At 39.2% G+C, this 20,421-nt stretch overlaps 3 protein-coding genes and 3 pseudogenes across 5 annotated transcripts; 3 read left to right on the top strand and 3 right to left on the bottom strand.

Annotated features, from left to right (window-relative positions):
* The first annotated feature begins 320 nt into the window (after positions 1-320).
* LOC121791517 lies at positions 321-2,424 on the top strand (annotated as a pseudogene).
* Positions 2,425-2,746: 322 nt separating this feature from the next.
* Positions 2,747-4,303, bottom strand: LOC121791518 (annotated as a pseudogene).
* A 175-nt stretch (positions 4,304-4,478) lies between these two features.
* Positions 4,479-6,491, top strand: LOC121791514 (putative mediator of RNA polymerase II transcription subunit 26). Its single transcript, XM_042189435.1, has 2 exons — positions 4,479-4,989; positions 5,623-6,491. The coding sequence occupies exons 1-2, from the start codon at positions 4,517-4,519 to the stop codon at positions 6,260-6,262; spliced, it is 1,113 nt and encodes a 370-aa protein (XP_042045369.1). The 5' UTR covers positions 4,479-4,516; the 3' UTR covers positions 6,263-6,491.
* A 1,060-nt stretch (positions 6,492-7,551) lies between these two features.
* Positions 7,552-9,408, bottom strand: LOC121791512 (cysteine proteinase inhibitor 6-like). Its single transcript, XM_042189433.1, has 4 exons — positions 9,188-9,408; positions 8,901-9,120; positions 8,408-8,553; positions 7,552-7,934 (listed from the first exon to the last, which is right to left on the bottom strand). Exons 1-4 carry the CDS (start codon positions 9,386-9,388, stop codon positions 7,800-7,802), a joined length of 702 nt encoding a protein of 233 aa, XP_042045367.1. The 5' UTR covers positions 9,389-9,408; the 3' UTR covers positions 7,552-7,799.
* Positions 9,409-13,479: 4,071 nt separating this feature from the next.
* Positions 13,480-15,912, top strand: LOC121791513 (dnAJ-like protein slr0093). Of its 3 annotated transcripts, none has more exons than XR_006048586.1 (7): positions 13,480-13,780; positions 13,844-13,921; positions 14,002-14,077; positions 14,175-14,248; positions 14,334-14,404; positions 14,979-15,080; positions 15,800-15,912. XR_006048586.1 is itself a non-coding variant. In XM_042189434.1 (6 exons), exons 1-6 carry the CDS (start codon positions 13,736-13,738, stop codon positions 15,019-15,021), a joined length of 387 nt encoding a protein of 128 aa, XP_042045368.1. In that variant the 5' UTR covers positions 13,481-13,735; the 3' UTR covers positions 15,022-15,392. The 3 variants fall into 3 exon arrangements, 1 of the variants encoding a protein (XP_042045368.1); XR_006048584.1 differs by lacking the exon at positions 15,800-15,912 and adding an exon at positions 15,202-15,392; XM_042189434.1 differs by lacking the exon at positions 15,800-15,912 and having other exon boundaries at positions 13,481-13,780; positions 14,979-15,392.
* Positions 15,454-19,081, bottom strand: LOC121791510 (annotated as a pseudogene).
* Between the last annotated feature and the right edge of the window lie 1,340 nt (positions 19,082-20,421).

Genomic DNA, 20,421 nt, shown 5'->3' on the forward strand with positions numbered 1-20,421 from the left:
CATATATTATCCTCGCCCCGCCACATTTATTTTAAATAAAATTGATATTATACTCCATTTCCATTGCTTTTTTATCAAATCAAATTGAAATAATTGTAATATTAAGAAGAGGAAGAGGAAAGAAGAGAAGAGGAAGAAGAAACAACAGTCACACATACACAGCTGAGCCTGAGCTTCCCCCAATTCCTCCAAACAGGTAACCTAACTGTACTTTTCTTTTTTACATTTTTTATTTGCGAATTCATCGATCTTATCGAAATAGCAATAGCAGCATGCATATATATTTGTTTTCTTACCTGAAAACCAAAAAATTTATTAGTTTGTGGCGAGTGATTATGGTGTGGTGATGATCATGGCCACTGCCGTCGTCGGACTGCACACCGCCACCGGAAAAAGCCTCCTCCGCCTCGGCGCCACCTCCTACTACTCCGATCTCTCCGCCGAAAGGCTCAATTGCTCCGCAGATCCCTCTACCTCCTCCTTCCATCATCAATTTCATCTCCGCCTCCGGCCATAAATCACGGTCACGTCGCCGCCCGCACTCCATCAAAGCCCTAAGAGATCCTCACCCCTGCCTCTCCGATCCAGATCATCTCGTCGATGCGGTGCTTCTGCTGCGCAGAAATCTATGCTCGAGAAGCAATGGAATCTCGCCCCTAAATCTGAGGTCACTTGTTCCGGAACATCCGCCCGCCGCCGCAGGCTGGAATCCAGGAAGAGAGTTGAGAAGCCGATTATGAATCCGGAGCTTCTTCGCAGAGGCTATGTCAAGACCGACCAGCTCCTCACTCATTCCCAAGTCGTTCAGCTCTCGCACAAATCAAAGCAGGCCTTGCCTTGGAAGAGCGGAGGGCCAGGTTAAAAAATATAGTGATTCACATAGTATTATTATGTTTTTTCATTATTGTGATGTTGTTTGTTGTTGTTGATGTGATCAATCAATCCATCAGGCTGAAGCAGAGATTAGGATGCGAGCCCTCGGATGAGCAGCTCGCGCCTCCATGAGGATGAGCCGTGCTAATCTGCAGTCGAAGATGATTGAGTGCTCGTTGGCGAGAGAGAAGCTGGCGATGAGCAATATCCGTCTGGTCATGTCTATTGCTCAACGATACGACAACATGGGTGCTGAAATGCCTGATCTTATTCAGGCCGGTCTCATTGGGTTGCTACGAGGGATTGAGAAGTTTGATTCTTCAAAGGGATTCAAGATCTCTACGTATGTCTATTGGTGGATAAGGCAGGGTGTTTCAGAGCTTTAGTCGAGAGCTCTAGAACCCTGAGGCTGCCAACGCATTTACACGAAAGGCTAACTTTGATCAGAAATGCAAAGGCTAGGCTTGAAGAAAGAGGAGTAACTCCATCTATTGATGTGAGTAAGCCCAGCTATTGGTTTCCATGTTTTAACATAACATATGAGATCTAACATATCATTTGATGCCTGTTGCAGAGAATTGCTGAGAGTCTCAACATGACTGAGAGGAAAGTGAGAAATGCCACTGAGGTACTAATGATTTTTGTATTTATGGATCACTATTCAATTTCAAATGGATTCTGCATTTCCATCCTAATAACACTTATCTTTACAGGCAGTCAGCAAGGTTTTCTCTCTTGACAGAGAAGCATACCCCTCTTTAAATGGTCTTCCTGGAGAAACTCTTCATAGTGTAAGTACACGACTCATATCTTCTTCATATCATGGTTTCTCATTGATCTAATTTTATGTGCTTATGCAGTACATTGCAGATACTCACATCGAGAATAACCCGTGGACTGGAGTTGATGAATGGGCACTTAAGGTACTAAAACCCCAGAAAAAGCTCTTTGAATATGATTACATTAGAGATCCCTCTTTGTCCCTCCTAACTTTAGAGGGAAGCATAATAAGTGTCAAAATTTTCGTCTTAAGTTAGGATCACATGCATAGTTATGAGTATGCTTTCTATAAGCGTATGTATTAACATCTCTCAAGTTTCATTCTTTTATTTGCTCCTTTCCTTTCAGATGCGAATATGTTCTTTTGATGTTAAGTGAAGACCAAAATGAAACACAAAACACAAGGAAGTAAACATGTTGTGTGTTGCAGAATGGAAGTAGATAACTTATTAGTGAGACGTTGCGAGAAAAGGGAACAGATATTATACGTCTAGACTATGGCCTGGATCATGAATGCCTCACTTGGGAAGACATTAGCAGACGGTAGGGACTCTAGCTAAACTGTTGTGTTCCCTGGCTTCGAGTAGATTGATGATGAATTGACTGAACCATTTTGTTGGTAAATTTTCAGAATAGGGTTGTCGAGAGAGAGGAGTAAGGCAGGTGGGGCTCGTTGCACTTGAGAAATTAAAACATGCTGTCAGGAAAAGCGGATTGGAGGCCATGTTGGTGCAACACTGATAGCTATAAATACTGTGCCCTTAATGTATATATAGAGGCAGAAAAGAATGTTATAGATGAGGATCATATGCCATTTTTACACAATATTCATAAGGATGTACTTACAATTTTTAGACATGTTAGATCTCTGTCTGATGTCTATGATTTCATACACTACTAACCATATTCACTTCACATTGCCAACACAAAATGGCTAACATTGTTAGGAGAAGCTAGTGCGGCCATATGCGAAATAATTGAAGGCTGGACATATGTAGAAATAGTCGAGTTAAGATAGTAGATGGTGATAGAGCATATACTACTAGACCGTTTTAGCTAGAAAAAACCAAAGGCCTAGCTCCCAACCACATAAAACCAAACAAGCACTAGGCACACAAACATCATGACGATGGCTAAGCACGACCATCCCACAAGCATAAGTAGTTAGCTTTTTCCATCCTCAGCAGATTTCAACTTGTGCTGGCGGGTTAAGACCAAATTTATTAGCTCGCTCCCAGCGTTCCAGACGGCTTATCCCTATGCAGGGTCCATAAGCCATGTTCATGTCAAATTGCCTCAGAACCTCCTCCTTCTCATCATACTCTTCTGCATTATGTCAAATGCATTGCATCAGAAATTATCTTTAACCAACCTCTCTTGCAGAGTAAGCATTGTCGGCACTGCCTTTTGTCATCTTTTGAATACATAAAGCTTTGTTTTATTTAGCAAGTATTGTCCCCATGAAACACCATATCTTCCATCTTAGTTTCTAAATAAGCAGAAAAATGAGAAAGGAACAGTTTCTAAACAACTATTGTCCCCATGAAGCACCATATAACTGAAATACTGCAAGAAAACTTTAAGAAAAAATTGCAAACTCCATGAGCATCTTTAAAATGTGATTCTTCAAAAGTTCAAAATATAGTTTCAACACTAGGTTATATAAACTCAAAAATCACACTATGGAGGATTTAGAATTTAACCTTTCTAAGTTAGTTTGATTGTTGACCTAATTTAATTAGAGGACTCTCTTATGAACTAGCTCAATTTAATTAACCATATTTATGAAAATATAAATGGATTTGTATTTAAATTAATTAATTTAATTAGTTGATCCAAAAATGGTTTAGTTAATTAAATGGATTCTGTCATGTACTGAAGTTACCTCGTTCGCTTAATGTACTAAGCAAATTCTGTCATTTAATGAAGTCTTGTTCGTCATTTAATGAAGTAGAGTACTTATTATAGGTTAATAGGTGATCTAGATTAAATTAAATATATGTGTATAATTGAAAAGGTATAAAAGGTAAGTGAACAAAAATATTCTTTTGAATTTGATTTGATGTAAATGATCGGAACAAAAATCAACTTTTGACCTGACAATTACATTCAAATGAGTGGTATAAATAATTGAAAAAACCTAATGATTTTCTTGAAACTTCAGCAAATAGTTGAATCTCCAATGAAATTGCCATGAGAATGTTGTATTTGCAAAATTGAAATCTCAAAAACATGGAGGAAATTTTATATAAAATCAAAAATGAAAAAACAGAATAAACTTCGAACACAGAGAAAGCAATTGAACGATCATCAGCTCTTTGTCATAACGGTGAAAAGTTTGAGAAGGCGTGACTGATAAAAAATTAGGTTTCACGCAATCGTTTGTTTGCAAACAAATGAACAATATGAGTAAGTAAAGGAGGTGACCTTGAAGATCGAGAGTAGCATGGGAGATTAGAGCCGGGGGCTGGACAACGTCGGAGCCGCAGGAGGCGGATTTGTTGCTCTTCTTCGTCGCTCCGGGCTTTCCTTTCTTTTTCTCTCGGAAAAATCCTTTGACTCCTGTCGACGCCATTGAATTGATACGGAGATTACGGTGGTGGTGACTGGTGAAATTTTGAAATTTGAATTGGGGTATTAGGGATTCGGATTTTCTTTAGAGATGGAAATTGCAAAAAAAAAAACCCTCCGATTTTAGATAAACTACAAGAAAGCCATTAAATGGGCTTCACTAATTATGGCCCATATGAGCTAAGGCCTAAGCCCATTTATAAATGCTACAAGGTCCAATAATCCAGTCCATCTTCCTTGGACAGCAAAGCAAAGGCAATTTAATTGCTTTCTTCTCCGGCGCCATGAATGAATGAGGGATAGCTCAATTACAATGGAAGAAAACAAGGCGCAGCAACATCAACAGCAACAGCAGCAATTGTTGCAACAACAGCTGCTGATGCAACAGATCCAAAGGCAGAAAGATGCTATGTCACGGTTCCCCTCCAACATCGACGCCCATCTCCGCCCCCAGGGTCAGGCGCAGGCTCAGCACCCCTCTCTTCTCCAGTCCCGCCCTCTCACTAGCCCTAACCCTAATCCTAATTCTGCTCCCGCTCCCCAACAACCGAATCAGCTCCACCCCAATTCCAATCCCAACCCAAACCCTAACCCTAATTCCTCTTCTGCATCGACTACTGTAATTAACCAGCACCAGCAACAACAACAGCAGCAGCAGCAGCAGCAGCACAAGGCTTCTCTCCAGCTTGCTTATCAAGACGCTTGGCGGGTCTGTCATCCTGACTTCAAGCGCCCTTTCTCTTCCCTCGAGGATGCCTGCGAGAGGTTTTTCTTGCAACTTAAAAATCTCTTTTCATTTCTCGCAAGTCATTGCTGTTTTCACTCTTAAATACTATTGTGGATAACCCTTTCATTTCTTCTTCTTCTTCGTGGTTTTGCTTTGTGAATCGTGGTCTGTATAATCGTGGGCATAAAATTGGGGAGTTGGATGATTTTTAATTTTAAATCAATCAAGGACAAGATGCTTAAAGGTCTCTACCTATTTATTAGGCGTTGTGTTGCATCCTCATCTGCAATTTTAGACCCATAAGATGCAATGCATAAAAAGCTAATGTATTTATGGTTGTTCTTTGCCATGCTCTTTATTTGGCTTATAAATCATTGAGCTTTAGATCGGGCATCCCCAACAAATGAAATCTAGTAGAGTTTAAACAAAAATAAACCAAACTCACTTCCTTTTGAATTGGAATGTTATGTTGACAGTCTTACATTTTACCCACCTTTCACTTCAACTATAAGGAAATGAATACGAAATAAAGGGGATAGTTTAGTGGGTACTCTTCTTTAGCTTCTCTGGTGGTATAGGAACCTGAATGTGGGCAACCCACTGCTGTTGCTTTTATAATTCTTACTGGGAGCATAACCATTAACTGTTTTTCTCTCTTGAATTGTGCATAGGCTATTACCATATCATGTCGTGGCAGATTATGAAGCAGAGGAAGATGACAAGATCCTTGATACAGCCACCACAGGCCAAATTCTTTCTCGCTCTCAGCAGTGGGACAATAACATTGCTGCCAAAGTAGCAGAATTCACAGCTACATTCGAGAAGCAAGTCTTGGCATTCAACATTATTTCCCGCAAACGGGGTCTTGGGGAGTTTCGGACTGAAGAAAAGTTGATGATGGAGCAATTTCTTTTACAAGAGGAGAAGCGGTCACTGCTGGAATTAAGGGCTGAAATGGATTCGCGGCAGAAGGCTAGTCGAGAAAGTCATGAAGCAAATATGCGGATGGCAGCCATGGCACATGTGGATCAGGCTCGTGCAGAATCACAAGCGCATGCAGAAATGATGGCCCGGGCTCCAATAAGAGGAAGTGCACTTGGTTCTCGTGGTAATAGCTCAATTTCTGACATGGGTGAGCAAGAGCAGGATTTCCACCAGGATGAAATTATGAATGGGTGGGGGAGCAATGCACAGAAAGATGATAGGGAGCCATCTGAAGACTTTTTGAATGATGATGAAACAGAAAATGGAGATAATGCATTGCAAAGCGAGTGGCCTGAAGGAGGTGAGCTAGATCTGAATGCGAGATAATTTGTTCATCTTCAGAATAACACAGCTCAGGGTTAATAGTTTGAGGGTTGAATATGGCACCACACCGTTCAATTCAATCAGCAGTGTGTTATTGAAATAGGCTTGAGTTCAATCATCTTTATAGTTTTCTTTGATATTATGATTGTGGTTGTTTGTGAGTAACAAAAGAGATCATGAAAGGATGTATGTTGTTGGTCTTTCCATCTTGTATATCTTTCCTTTTTTATCACCTGATAATGCCTCTCTCTCTCTCTCTCTCTCTTCTCTCTCTCCTCTCTCTCTCTCTCTCTCTCTCTCTCTCTAAGGTGATGTTTTCCTACTTGAACATACAATGATGCATCTGATTGTTAGAAGGTGACTAGTTGAGGTTTAAAATTGGCACTTGGCACTTGGCACTTGGCACTAGCCATGTCTCTTTTGAATGGAGCCCCCTTTTTTTTACAAAGGGAAAGCAAGCATCACTATATCTCAAGGTTTAGCGATTTTTGTTACACTGGTGTCTGGTTAGTTAAATACTGATACTTAAAAGTGGTATTGGTCGAAAATACAACCCAACTTTGGATAAAAACTGGAATTTTTTGCAGACCTTTATAAGTTGCTGATAAAATCATAAATTTTTAGTGTGGTTTAAATTGATGCAACATATTCAAACCTTCGTGACATTATGCGTGCGACATGGACGCCGATTAGCCGCATTGCGTTCGGCGCCTAGATGGCACTCGGCGTCCGCCGACATGATTGCCAGCGCATGCCAATTCTACCTATAAAATACCATACTCTTATCTCATTTTTTGCACCCAATTCTCACTTCTCTCTTCAACTCCCAATTTTCTCACTTCTCCTAAAAAATGGTTTCTGATGGTGAAGGCCCAATAGATGAACTCATTTCGCAAGCCTTCTGGAAAGAGACAACGCGCCAACTAGAACGACGCAGGAAAACAGAGACGGAGGTGGCGGTCCCTCGACAGATCTGGCATCGAAGGACAGTCATCCGCGCTACCCAATGGCTGTTTGGAGACTATTTTGCCTCGGAGCCACGGTGGGGGCTGGCGTTGAGAATGCAACAAGATCTTTGCATGCACATTGTTAACACGTTGTTGACGTGTAAACTTGCCAGAATTAAGTTAGTCACAATAGTGGAGGGGAGATAGATTATCGATGAGGTACAATATAAATCTTAGCATTGTGGTGTGGTGTGGTGTGGTGCCGTGTCAAGATACATTATCGTGACCAAACTTTTGAGAAAAAAGCAACAGATCCAGAGATAATAATAGACGTAACATCTAGGCTGGAGTAAAGTAGCAACCGAACAAGCCTTATAAGTGATAAGTTCCTACTCAAATTACATAATCCAGACACAACACAAACCAAGAGAAGTTGACAGACATTCATACACGAGTTGATTATTACAAAACCTAAAAACAAACCAAAATAAACTAAACCAGACCAAACCAACATGAGTACAAGTTAAAAGCCTACACAAGTATCGCTAGTCAAGTTTGGAGTTTATAAAAGAACATTAATGCTAATAAAACAGTTAGTGATCAGCATCCATCTTGTTCAAATGGAAACCACCTTCATCGTTCTTATGCACCTCAACCTTAAACTTCTCCTCTTTACCACCTCTCTTCACTTTCAGAAGCATGTCAAATTTGGCAGATGATTCAACAACCTACCCAGGGGAATTAAGTTATAGACACGTTAGTTATATAAAAGTTGGCAAAATGAAAAAAATTTACATATGGATTCGAAGAAAGAGTTGAACTTGTCAGCATATATACTAAGCAAGCACCGAAACAATGATGACACCACCTTGAACTTTCACGTGCCAAAGAAACTCATTAACTAATCTTTAAAAAGAAAAAACTATCGATAAAAACCCCCCTCGGACCTTATAGTCAATATCGCAGCCCCAACTCATACAGTGAATTGTAGTCTCAATAAGTACCAATAATATCTATCTATGAGATTTATCGGTCTGAGGTTATTTTTTTCATTAAATCTTTTCAAGGTCATCCACATTCATGAGATGAGACCTACATCTATGAATACAAAGATTGTGTTAACAATGGAAATTACATGTTCCACAATCAACTTTTGAAAATTGCTACTTAACACTATACCGATCAATCAAAGAAAACTCACCTCTGCATTAGCGTGTACAATCTCACTAAGTTCATAAGGAAGTAAAGAGTTGGATCTCTCCTGGATGGTCTTGACAGCATGGTGAGCCGCATCTTGCACAACAGGATCGTGCACCGGCACTGATTTCCAGCCAGCCACATCTTCTTCTGTAGAAGCAAAACCCAAGTCTTGGAATTTCAGGACTCAATTTCACACATAAATCTAACCAACATGATTTTAACTATACAAAGAAACGATCAAATTTGAATCAAATAATCAACCCTAACAAGAAATTTAGTTCAAGAACAAGGTACAGTAGTGTCAATGCTTAGCTTCTTAATGTTTAAAGCAGTAGTGAACAGTGTAAGTTGTGGATGCCCTTAGATATTCCTATGGATTGAATCTAGTAGTACTAAAAATTTACTAAACTTACAACAGTAGCAAAGGAATTGATCAGCTGAAATAGAGAAAGATGCAGAAAAATTGAAAAGGGGGAAATGGATTAGGTCGGTACCCTTCTTAGCGCCGAGGTCGGATGAGGTAAAGGAAGGCACATCTCCAACATGTTTGAACTCTTGAACCTGCATAAAATCCTCCCATGGTTTAACCCAAATTTTGGTCTCGTAAAGCTTCTTCTTCCCGGCGTCGATAACTTCGAGAGTAAGATGATGGATCGTGCCAGCGACGACTTGCTCTTGCGCCTTGACGACCCTGACCAGCTCAAGCAGGATATTCTGGAAACAATTTAAGTGTCAAATTGGAGAGAGGGAGAGAGAGAGAGGAGTGGGGGAGTGGTGGTACCTCTTTATTGTTGTGGTGATCAACGGCGAATTTGGCGAGAGAGTGGACATCGGAGTTGGAATCGCGGGGAGCGCCGAGAGTAGCCATGGTATCGGTGGGTTGATCGGAGCAAAACCCTAAATCGGAGTGGGAAAGAGAGGAAGAGAGGGAATGGGCACCGAGTAAGAAAAGGAAGAAGAAAGAGAGGTGTGTCAGTGTCATTGTCGATTGGATATGAAGATAGCCTAATGCAAACGCGTGTATTTATTACTTTTTTTTTTTTTTTTCTGGCTCTCATCCAATTTTCGTATTTATAAAGTTATATTGGGTCAGATCAAGAATCTATAGAGGTTTGTTCGCCCTTAGAATATCGGCCCCACTCGCTTCGCTTTGGTACTGATATTCTTCATTCTAGTAGACGCCGCAAACTTTTTTGATTTCTGTGTCCACTCGATCAAAATGACCGCGAAGCATCTTCAGACTGCGGGGGAGAGGGGGGCGTTCCTCTTGGAAGCACGCCCGCCGCCACCAACGTCCGCAAATGCCGAACAACCTGCCAAATAACATGGGAAGAACGAAAAGAAATGTCGCGGTGCTTGCAACTATTCCTCTCCGTCCAAATGAACCAGTATACCAAACAGGGAATAATGAAGCTGATGTGCAAGGCGGTGGCCCTGTGAGAGGACCTCCACCAAAAACCTAATCTAAGTGCAAAATCAGTGCACGTGTGAATGTGTGTGCTGATGTAAGGGAACCAGCCATCAAAGTAATCCCAAACCGATCTCGCCAGAGGACTCGACACAAACAAATGCTGAAACGACTCGACTGAAATAGAAGAGACACAACACAGACACTTGGAAGCGAGAGAGATACCACGGGCCTGAACATAACAATCAACAGGGAGCCTGTGGAGGAGGAGGCGCCAGATGAAGACAGAGATGGTAGGGGTCAGCCCAGCATTCCAAACCATGCGAAGTCCGAAATGTCTAGGGGACCGTGTCCGGATGAGCTCCCAAGCTGAGGCCGTCGAGAACTCGCCATCGCCAGTGAGGCTCCATCGCATCACATCCCGCCTGGCCACCTCAATCGGTACAGCCCTGATAAGATCCAACACATACAAAGGCACACCATACAAAGCCAAATAATCATGCAGATTTTCATAATGCCAAGTATGGTAACAATACTTGCGCATAGTGAACTGCGCCCATAAAGATCCTGTGCGAGAAATCTCCACCAGAGCTTAATGCTGAAAGCTTTGACTACCTCGCTGAAACGACGGATGCCGAGGCCTCCCTCATCCAACGGCAGGCAAATCTTCTTCTTCCAGCTAACCCAGTGAATCTTCCTCTGTTCCCCAACCGTGCCCCAAAAGAACCGAACCAAGATCTGCTCCAACTCCCTCATCCAATACTCATACGGCTTCAGGACCTGGAAGATGTGAAGAGGGATGGTGACAAGGGTGCTCTTGATCAGAGCGAGGCGCCCTCCAAGAGAAAGATGTCTGTGAGACCAGCTGTGAATCCGGTCCACCATCTTCTGTCGGATATCTAAAAGGTACTGGGCCTTCAGCCCCCCCTTATAGATAGGGACACCAAGGTAAGTGAAGGGGAGGAATCCCTGCTGGAATCCACTCGCCTCTGCCACCTCAGCCGCCCAAGCGTCGAACTTCTCAAAGAGGTAGAAATGACTCTTTCCCCTGTTCACCATCTGACCCGACACGGCAGAATAGTGCTCAAGACAATGAACCAGCCTCTCCACAGACTGTCTGTGCGCCCTGACAAAAATGATAACGTCATCGGCATAAGACAGATGGGATATGGCCGGCGCGCGCCTAGCACATCTATACTCCATATCGGGATGTGTGTCCACGAGCCTATTTTTTAGTGGGGTGAGAATATTACATTTCACTCGGTTCCATAATACTCCTGTCAATTTTTTATTATCCACGAAAAATATAGCACGTTTAAAAAGAGAAATTTTTTAACAAATTCTCTCATACTTTTACTCCTCTCTTATTAATAATATGGACCCCACATTCTATTAACATTTTTTCTCTCTTACTTTACTAATTCCATGTTAAAACTCATGTCATTCACAATGTGTCCTATTTTTAGTGGACGGAGAGAATAGATAACAAAATGGGATAATGATTAGAAATTTTAAAAACTTTGTAATATTAATACAAAAAGATGAGGAAATGTAACATTTTTCATAAATTGTTTACTTTCATGCTTACTTTTTTGAAAAAAGTTTTCTCCCACTTCAATATATAAAAATATATTTCCCTTTATATTTACTATATAAAAAACATCTCTTTAAATTTTGTATTATCACTCAAGTGTAACTGACATTTATTTGGAACCGAGGAAGCATTGTTTTTAAAAATCTTATGTATACAATGCTCATCTCATTTAAAATAAGATGAAGAGAGTGTTTGTTTTACGCTCCCATAATAATACGTAGGGCTGGTATTCGGTCAGTTAACCGACCATATTTCGGTTCCAAAATAAAACCGAAACCGGCACCGAGAAAGAATCGGTTATTTCAGTTAGAACCGAACGGTTAATCGTTCAACAATGGAACCGAAATTACTTAATATTTTTCACTAAACTATGTTGTTCCATGAGATTTGAACTCGGATACAGCCAATCATCGGATCAACGGATTATTATTGATTTAAAACCTTGTTCCATTTTTCTTCCTTTTATAATGGCCTATTCTATCCATTCTTTGTTATACTAACGATGTGAGACAATGGTAAACATAAACTAGCTTAAGAAACTTTACTCATAGTTGTAAAAACCCTAAATGGCCTAACTCTAGTGTAAACTCTAAATGGCCTATTTCCAAATGGCCTATTAGAATATAGAGATGTGTACTCAAAATGAAACGCCTTTACTATAATGAGATGGAGGGAGTATCTACAACTCCTATTAGATTTACATTAAAAACAAACTCAAAACACTTGAATAAAAAAGATAATATAGAAAATTTTCTTTTAGGTACGAGTTTAGTGTAAATGATTGGAGTAAAATCACTATTTGATATATAACATTTAGTTTAAAATAAATATAAGTTTAATATAAATGGTGGGAGATATTTTTAGTACTCCTTAGATGAAAGAATACTTCGTTCATAGCACAACTTATATTCTTTTTGGATACCCTATTTAATTTAAATCATTTATTTTTTAACAAAGTATAAATTAATCATTATTTTTATTTTATTCTCTTCTATTTTTAACTTTTCAGTTTATTTTATCATTGCTTAACTCTCTAAATACTACTACTATTTTCTAAAATTCTGTATATAAAATGGATGTTTCATTTATAGTAGACCGAAGATATTACTCCTTTTGCACTCTCATTATGATATGAAAGCCTAGGGCTAGCAATTTTTGGCACGACACGAACCCGCACGAAAATGATGGGTATGTGTCGTTCGTGTCCTTACGTGTCGACACGATAACAACACGAAAATTCCGTGTCGTGTCGTGTTACACGTTAAGAAATAATATTAATATATTATAATATTATTATTATTTGATTTATTTTAAAATTTAAATTAGGTTTAGTCTAATGGAGCACTTAGTATTAGCGTGAAAATAGATTTTTCATTTTTCGTATCATTATAGTGTCGTGTCATATATGTGTTGTTATCGTGTCGTGTTGATCTGAAGTGGTTCGTGTCGTGTTCGTGTCTGAGGGTCGTGTTTGTGTTTGTGTTTGGAGTTTTCTTAACGGGTCGTGTTCGTGTTTGTTGTTATCGTGTCGACACGATAACGACACAACACGCACGATCTTTCACCCCTATGAAAGCCTCTTTACTCTGGAATCTTCATTAGAAAGTGTTCCGTGAGGCATACGAATAATTTTTTATTACTACTATTAAATTGCCATAGAAATAATTAAACATATGGTGTCAATGATATTTAATTTTATTTATAATAAGTCGGACTTTAGCTCAATTGGACTTCTAATTGGCTTGGATTAAGGGTTTAGGGCTGGTCTGGGTGAAAATAGGAGTAATTATTCTACTATAGAATTAGATTAATTTTTTAATTTAAAAAGGTCTAATTTTGAAGACCAAAGAAAATAAACTGATTACTTTGATCAGAAGTCAGAACATAGATTGATTGAAGTAGTTGATTTATTTTTGTGGTCTATTCCAGTGGGCAATGATTATATTTTATTCGATTTAGCAGATAATAAATTCGTGTCCGTAAAGAGACGCCAGAGATTCAAACAATTTGGGTCAAAAATAAAGAAGATGAATTGGAATTGGAATTGGAATTGGAATTGTGAATATGGTAAATTTGAAAACCGTAGTAAATGTATATATATTGTTGGGTGCCGTGTTGTGACTGAAGAAGCAATGCATCCTTTGTTCTTCTTCTCCGATCCATATCCATTTGAAGTCGTCAATCAATATCTAATTTGTTCCAAATATCGGAAACCCGGTTGTGGCGATTAGAGCTCCACGAAAACCAGAAATCCCCAATTTCAAAATTTCAGCTTTTCCTTCCATGAATCGAAATTATGAATCTTTCTCCATCTAATCTACTATCTTATGGACTCCAATTCCAATCTCAATCCCCCTCCGCCAACTTACAAGGTTGGTATTCTTTTTTTACCTCTCTTCGTTTCCACCTCTCACTTTCCCATCATTTTGTTTCAGGATTACTACAAGATCTTACAACTCGATTATGATGCAACTGACCACAACATCCGCCTCAATTACCGCAAGCTCGCTCTGGTTGCTTTCTACTTCATTCATCTTATTTGAACCCTATCTCTTCTCCTAAATTCTAATTCACCTGCCTTCTTCATTTGCAGAAATGGCATCCTGACAAACACAAGGGTGATGCTGCTGCTACCTCTATATTTCAAGAAATTAATGAAGCTTATTCTGGTAAATTTTTTTATTTTGATTTTGGGATTTTATCTGCTTTTTTGTTGCCTTCTTTTTGCACAATGGAATTAATCAACTTTCCTCACAATTCATTCAGTGTTAAGTGATCCAGATAAGAGACTTGAATATGATTTGAATGGAAATTATGAGATTGACAAGTATACTCTGCGGGTTAGTATTTTGTGCCAATATCTGATCCACCTCATTCTACTTTGCTATTGTTGCTCATAGTTTTGATCGGCCTCCGCCTTTGTAGGAATATTTATCGAGATTCAAAGGAATGATACTCACTTGTAATGGTCTTGGTATGACACAAACATCAAAATGGTAAGCATGATTAACTGGTTTGGACTTTAGAGGCTTGACTTGTTTGATCTTCTTCTCAACTATATTGTGAACTATGCATTGATCTCTACCATTACTGGTGACTAAACTGCTGTAGAATGAGTGATATGAATATGAAAGGGGGGAAAGCTTCACACATAGATAAGTTGAATCCATACATTCCACAGCTAGACTAATACGTTCTAATCTTCCTTTCATGTGCAGCCTATTGCAGTAGTTGTAGTAGTATATTATGATGGTCTTGCAAATATATCTGCAAGACAGTTTTGTTCATTCACCTTCGTAAGTTTGCTGTGATTTGATAATATGGTCGTGCGTTTCATGTGATTCACCCCTTGCATAGTTCCTTCATCCCCATGAGTGAGCAAAGCTAGAGCCAAGAGACAGTAACTGTAACGATAATGAATTTTCCGTCATAGTGACAAGCAAAAAGAATCGAGTATAAAGTATAATTAAGTAGTTACATAATTTGTGATTTACGTTTACATTTTGTAGCTTGGCATTTCTTGTTGATGAAAACTGTAAGTGGTTTGTGTTCATTTTGTTGATGGTGCAGGTCACAGACACTAATGGAACTCAATGATTTAAAGGAAAATTGAGGTTCGGAGGGAGTCATTTTATTTCTTCACCCCTCTCCATGATTTAAAGGAAAATTGAGGTGAGACAAATATTTGTATCATACTGTTAAGTAGTGCAGTTCATTTCATGTTCATACTAGTTATACAGGCCTAATCTTGTGGTATGTCTTCGTCCGCGCTTTGTCCCTTATCTATCCACAGATGCGCATATGCCAGTTTAAACTAACAAGGTCAAAATATGTTTAACAAGATCTATTTACTGCTTCAAATTGAATTCTACTAGGAGTACAGTGTGATTGTTCTCTTTCAAGTAAAGGGGGAAGGAACTTGAATCTGATTCGTGTGTTGTTGATTGCTGGGATTGTTAAGCAATTTTTGTTCTTGTGCTGATAGAATTGATTCGCCAGTGTCACACATCAACAGCCAAAAGCAATAGATGCTACACACCAAATCTCAACTAAGCAATAATAACATTTATTTAAATAAAATGTGTTGGGGCGTGCTGGTACTTGGAGATAAACTGCTACATATCTCTCTCAAAGCACAAGAATAATAATTCATCTAATTATACAGTGGTATAACTATAAACGGCTAAAATTGTTCAATGGATCAAAGAATTGGCACGAAACATATTTTTCCTTTCGCTAAATACAAAAGATCAAAAGCCGGAAATTTGATCAGAACCGACATCAGACCAACTAGCATAGCTCTTTGCTCTGGCAATGGAACACAAATGACTCAGCCAACTTAGCAGCATCTTCTACCCCTAACCGAGTTCCTTGCTGTGCAACAACTACAGATGCGACCTTTGAAGCTAACGTGCCAATACTTCTCGAATCAGATACACCAAGCGACAAACCATACAATATCCCAGATGCATAGGCATCCCCAGCCCCACATGTGTCCACTGCCACGCAAGGATTTGGAGGTATGTAAACAGATTCTCCCTTCACACCAATGTAAGAGCCTCTAGGGCCGTCTGTCACTGAAACAAACGGAACAAAATGGCTCAGGTACCTAGTGGCCGAGATGGGGCTTTCTTTCGAGGAAAAATGACACAAAGTCCTGGCTTCATCACTGTTGGCAAAGATTATGTCTGCATAATTTGCCATGATGTCCCTGACAAACAGATACAAATAAAATGAGCAAAGAACAAATTCCTTGAATTTGTTCTACATAAAAAATTACCCTATCGTCAACACTCAAAAAAAGCCATCAATATCTTTGAATGTTTTGAAGGATTAATATTTCCAAAATAGTAGCTATAGTCTCTGATTTGACAAGAAACCAACATCCAAAAATAAATCTCAGGTGACAGATTATAATTCAGACAAACCTCAGACCAATGAGGATATGCTATACAATTGGCAAAATATTTACCAGAAGTCATCATAATGTCTCTCAATGCAGCTGACATCTGATGCTGTAATGGCAACAAGAGCACCACATTTGCGGGCCTCTTCACATGCCATGGCAATTGTTCTGATTGTGTCTGGAAATTCGAATAAGTATCCTTCAACAACTAAAATACTTGTTTTGGACATCAAGCTAGCCAAGCATGAATCATAGTTTACTCTTGAAGACGTGCCCTGGTATCATTAGAGAGAGCAATTTCATAGATATTAACAGAGTTGCTAAATTGAAGAACTGAAAATAAGATCCGGGATAAAATACTAAGTATGGCAAAATATGGATGTTCCTAGGAAGGTAAAACTGTGAACATGAAGAAATTTATCGACAGTTGACATGACCAGCAGCATGAGATAAGTTTGAGTTGATCACAAATGAAATAGGCAAATTTACATGTTCTGAGACAAAGTATAGATTAGCTTCAAATATTCCGGGATCTAGCTCTTTGCGGAATTAAACAGCCCTTCAGAGTCGAGTTGATAGTTATTTTACTTTCACAAATCCTGCTCATTGGCTCAACCAATGCAGTAATGAAGGCCTAACCTGTCACATAATTTTGTTAGAGGAAATGGAAATGATGTGCACATTTTACTGTAACTTTTCCTTCGCAAAAGGCTTTCAGACCTCTGACATGATTGGGAGCAAAACTGTCGTAGAAATCTCAACATTCCTTATTTCATGCTGAACTTACTCAACCTTTCTGAACTGTTCTAACAAAAAGGCTTCTATTATACGTTTCCTGAATTAGTTCATTGTAGTGGCAGTAACTGAAAGACCCTACTTCACATACATCATCAGTACCCCATGTCAACATAGTGGTTTTGAATAATAAACCTTCACAACGGTATCTTCGTATTTCCCACAATGCTGACCATCGTATACTCACATGAATCTTAAACTGTTCATTAACAGAAATGCTACTGACCTGGTACGCAAGCATTGTCCGTTGAGCATCCGGAGTTGTGAGAACAATAACTGTGCCGGTCGTTCCATCCTTCACTGGTGCTGAAAGGAAATTCACATTTGCTCGCCGGAGTTTTGATCTGTATTGAGTCACATTCACAAAAGCATGATTCAGAAATAAGACTCATAACAATCTAGCAGAAGAAAAAAAAATGGAGACAAACAACATCCGAAGCACACTAACTGCCTAATTAACCTCAACTCACTATACATAAATCACTTGATAATAAGTTATAAGAATACACAAAGATATAAGAGATGTCTAGATGTAGAACTAATGGATGATAGGTGGAAACTATAAGATTATGCAAAACACAAACCATGAATCCTACCGGTAGAATCCGCCTAAGGGATCACTTCCAACACTGCCTGCCATGGCAACATTCAGCGAAGGTCCTCCAATAGGTTGAGCACCAAGCCTCGCCAAGGCAACCAAGGTGTTGGACAGAGAACCACCCGCAGCAGCTTTATAGCTGCATCCATCCATGGCCCGTAAAATTCTGCCTCTTTCTTCATGATTCACCACTTTCCTTGTACCCTTTTCTAGTCCGAGTCTATCAAGAAATTCATCATCGACCATTCCCGAAAAGTCCACCTAGACAGTGAAAATGAACCTCTTAACTTTGCTCTCATAGCATCATCCTAAGAAGTAAAGATAAGCTCTAATACGGACATGATTGAATAAGCAGGGAATCATCCGAGCAATTGACTACCTTAATTTCTAATTTGTAACTTCCAATTTCATTATCTACTGATGATATTTACTACCCTTTTTTCTCAATTTCGGCTCTCTAATCTATCAAGGGATATTTCAAACATTTCAGCAACAAAAAAAGAAAGTGCCTTTCAAGTCAATTCATTCCACATAAAGCTGAACCGTGCAAATTTGATCAGAAATCCAAATTAGGGGAAATTGCATATATCCATAATTAGGGAAAAAGGAAAGAATACCATAGCTTGGCCGAGGCCAAGGACGTGCCACGTGTCAGGCAAATTGTCAGGCAGGTGATGGGGGGATTCGTGGTCGTCGAAATCGGAGAGTCGTAGGTCTCCAGCTTCAGAGCCACAGCGACAGACGTAAAGCAGAGCATCCGAGGAGGAGGAAAAGTTAGAGTTGGAAAGGATAGGAAGAGGGCATGAGGGGGGGCGAAGGGGTGTCCGGTTGAAAAGGGGGAATGAATTGGATTCGGATAGGGAGATGAAAGGGGGCAGTTTTCGTAGTGTGGGGGATGGGAGAGAGAGAGCCATCAGAAGAGAGCCAAGTCCACGGCGGAGATGTTGGGTGCAGTGCAGGCGGCGCTGGGCTAAATTCCACGAATGGACGTCATGGGAGATGATATCCGCCATTTGTACCCGAAAAAAAACATTTCCAGTGATGGGAAAGACGCGTGAGCCTCTCGCGTGTTTGCCTTGGATACACGCGAGAGCCTCTCGCGTGTTTGATTAAACACGCTTCAGCCTCTCGCGTGTTCAACCTCCTTTGTTAATTTTTCCAGATCGGGGAAATCGTAGCGGAGGTTTTCGTGATTCTGGTTTGCTTGTTTGAGCTTGGATTTTGAAGAATCGCGGATCTTCTCTGACCATACGATTTCGACGACGTCTTATGCTTTGTATGCGAGGTCTCTGATTCTGTGTTCCAAACTGCTTGGTGTCTTTGGAAAATCTGGAAGAACTGCTTGCAGGAAGGAGGCATTTTTGTGGATTGATTTGATTTAAAACACGCGAGAGGCTGAAGCGTGTTTAATCAAACACGCGAGAGGCTCTCGCGTGTATCCAAGGCAAACACGCGAGAGGCTCACGCGTCTTTCCCATCACTGGAAATGCTTTTTTTCCGGGTACAAATGGCGGATATCATCTCCCATGACGTTCATTCGTGGAATTTAGCCGGCGGCGCTGGCGATTAAACCTCCCATGAAGTATCTAGTGGTGCTACAATTGCTATTATGTTGAATAAGTCAAAATAGTGTCTGATTAAATGACATAGTATGTCTTATGTTATACTCCATCCGTCCTAGTCCCACAAAAATATGTGCATTCTATTTTTGAAAAGTTATATATCAATTTAAAAATGTAGACGTCACTGTCCACTAATATCACTTTAACTATCATTCTCCTTCTCTCTCTTACTTTATCATACCATTCTCCTATTTTCTCTTACTTTACCAATTTTATCTCAATTACTGTGCTATACCTCCATATTTTTATGGGACGGATGGAGTATGTAGGGATTAAGAAATACTACTAAATTTCTGAGAGTATATATGTCTGCCGATAGCAATAAAGATTTAGCTCAATTAGATCTTGTTAATTGGTACTATATTATGCTAGTGCGTCAGTTTTATTAGGTAAGAAAAAACTTTCAGACCGACATTGCAGCCTTTCAAGATAGGTAGCCAAAACTTATCAAGGTCATGATATATTTTTCTTCTGCAAGGGGCTGACGAGCAACCTACTGTGATGACATGTACCACTACTAGTCATATAATGCAGAAACCTTAGACTTGTTTATTTTATACTTTATCTGTCCTAAGGAAGATGATTTTCCTTATATGGCACAAAATTTTATACAATTTTATTTTGTATATTAAGTGGAGAGAATAAAGTAAGAGAGAAAAAATAAAAGACAAATGAGTTTCTGTTTTTAAAGAACATAGTAAAATTTGTGGAGTTCAAATTTTGTAAGAGCTTATAAAATACAAAAATTATATATTTACTGCATAATATATCATAATAGAATAATTTGTATAAAAAATTTACTCCTTCTGTCTCCAAATATTGACTCACTTTGACCGACACAGATTTTAAGAAATGTAATTACTGCTGAGTTGAAAAAGTTATTGAAATGCGGGTACTATTTTATATATTAATTTTTTTTATAATAAAATGTGAGTAAGAATGAGTTCATATAATACAAGGTTCACTACAAAAAAAAATGATAAAAAGTTAACTGAGTTAAATTTTGTGAACATAAATAGATAAAATTATGGAATTATAAAATATTAATAATGTTTTTAAATATAATATTGACTTGAACAATGTCCACGCAAA

This window comes from Salvia splendens, unplaced genomic scaffold, assembly GCF_004379255.2.
Source record: "Salvia splendens isolate huo1 unplaced genomic scaffold, SspV2 ctg839, whole genome shotgun sequence".
Classification (NCBI taxonomy): Eukaryota; Viridiplantae; Streptophyta; class Magnoliopsida; order Lamiales; family Lamiaceae; genus Salvia; species Salvia splendens.

Coding starts and splice junctions, on each gene's coding strand:
- LOC121791514 (XM_042189435.1), top strand. CDS start 4,517: ATGAGGGATAGCTCAATTACAATGGAAGAAAACAAGGCGCAGCAACAT. Junction 4,990..5,622: donor CTCGAGGATGCCTGCGAGAG/GTTTTTCTTGCA, acceptor AATTGTGCATAG/GCTATTACCATATCATGTCG.
- LOC121791512 (XM_042189433.1), bottom strand. CDS start 9,388: ATGACACTGACACACCTCTCTTTCTTCTTCCTTTTCTTACTCGGTGCC. Junction 9,121..9,187: donor ATCACCACAACAATAAAGAG/GTACCACCACTC, acceptor AATTGTTTCCAG/AATATCCTGCTTGAGCTGGT. Junction 7,935..8,407: donor TTGTACACGCTAATGCAGAG/GTGAGTTTTCTT, acceptor TCCCCTGGGTAG/GTTGTTGAATCATCTGCCAA.
- LOC121791513 (XM_042189434.1), top strand. CDS start 13,736: ATGGACTCCAATTCCAATCTCAATCCCCCTCCGCCAACTTACAAG. Junction 13,922..14,001: donor ATTACCGCAAGCTCGCTCTG/GTTGCTTTCTAC, acceptor CTTCATTTGCAG/AAATGGCATCCTGACAAACA. Junction 14,078..14,174: donor AATTAATGAAGCTTATTCTG/GTAAATTTTTTT, acceptor CAATTCATTCAG/TGTTAAGTGATCCAGATAAG.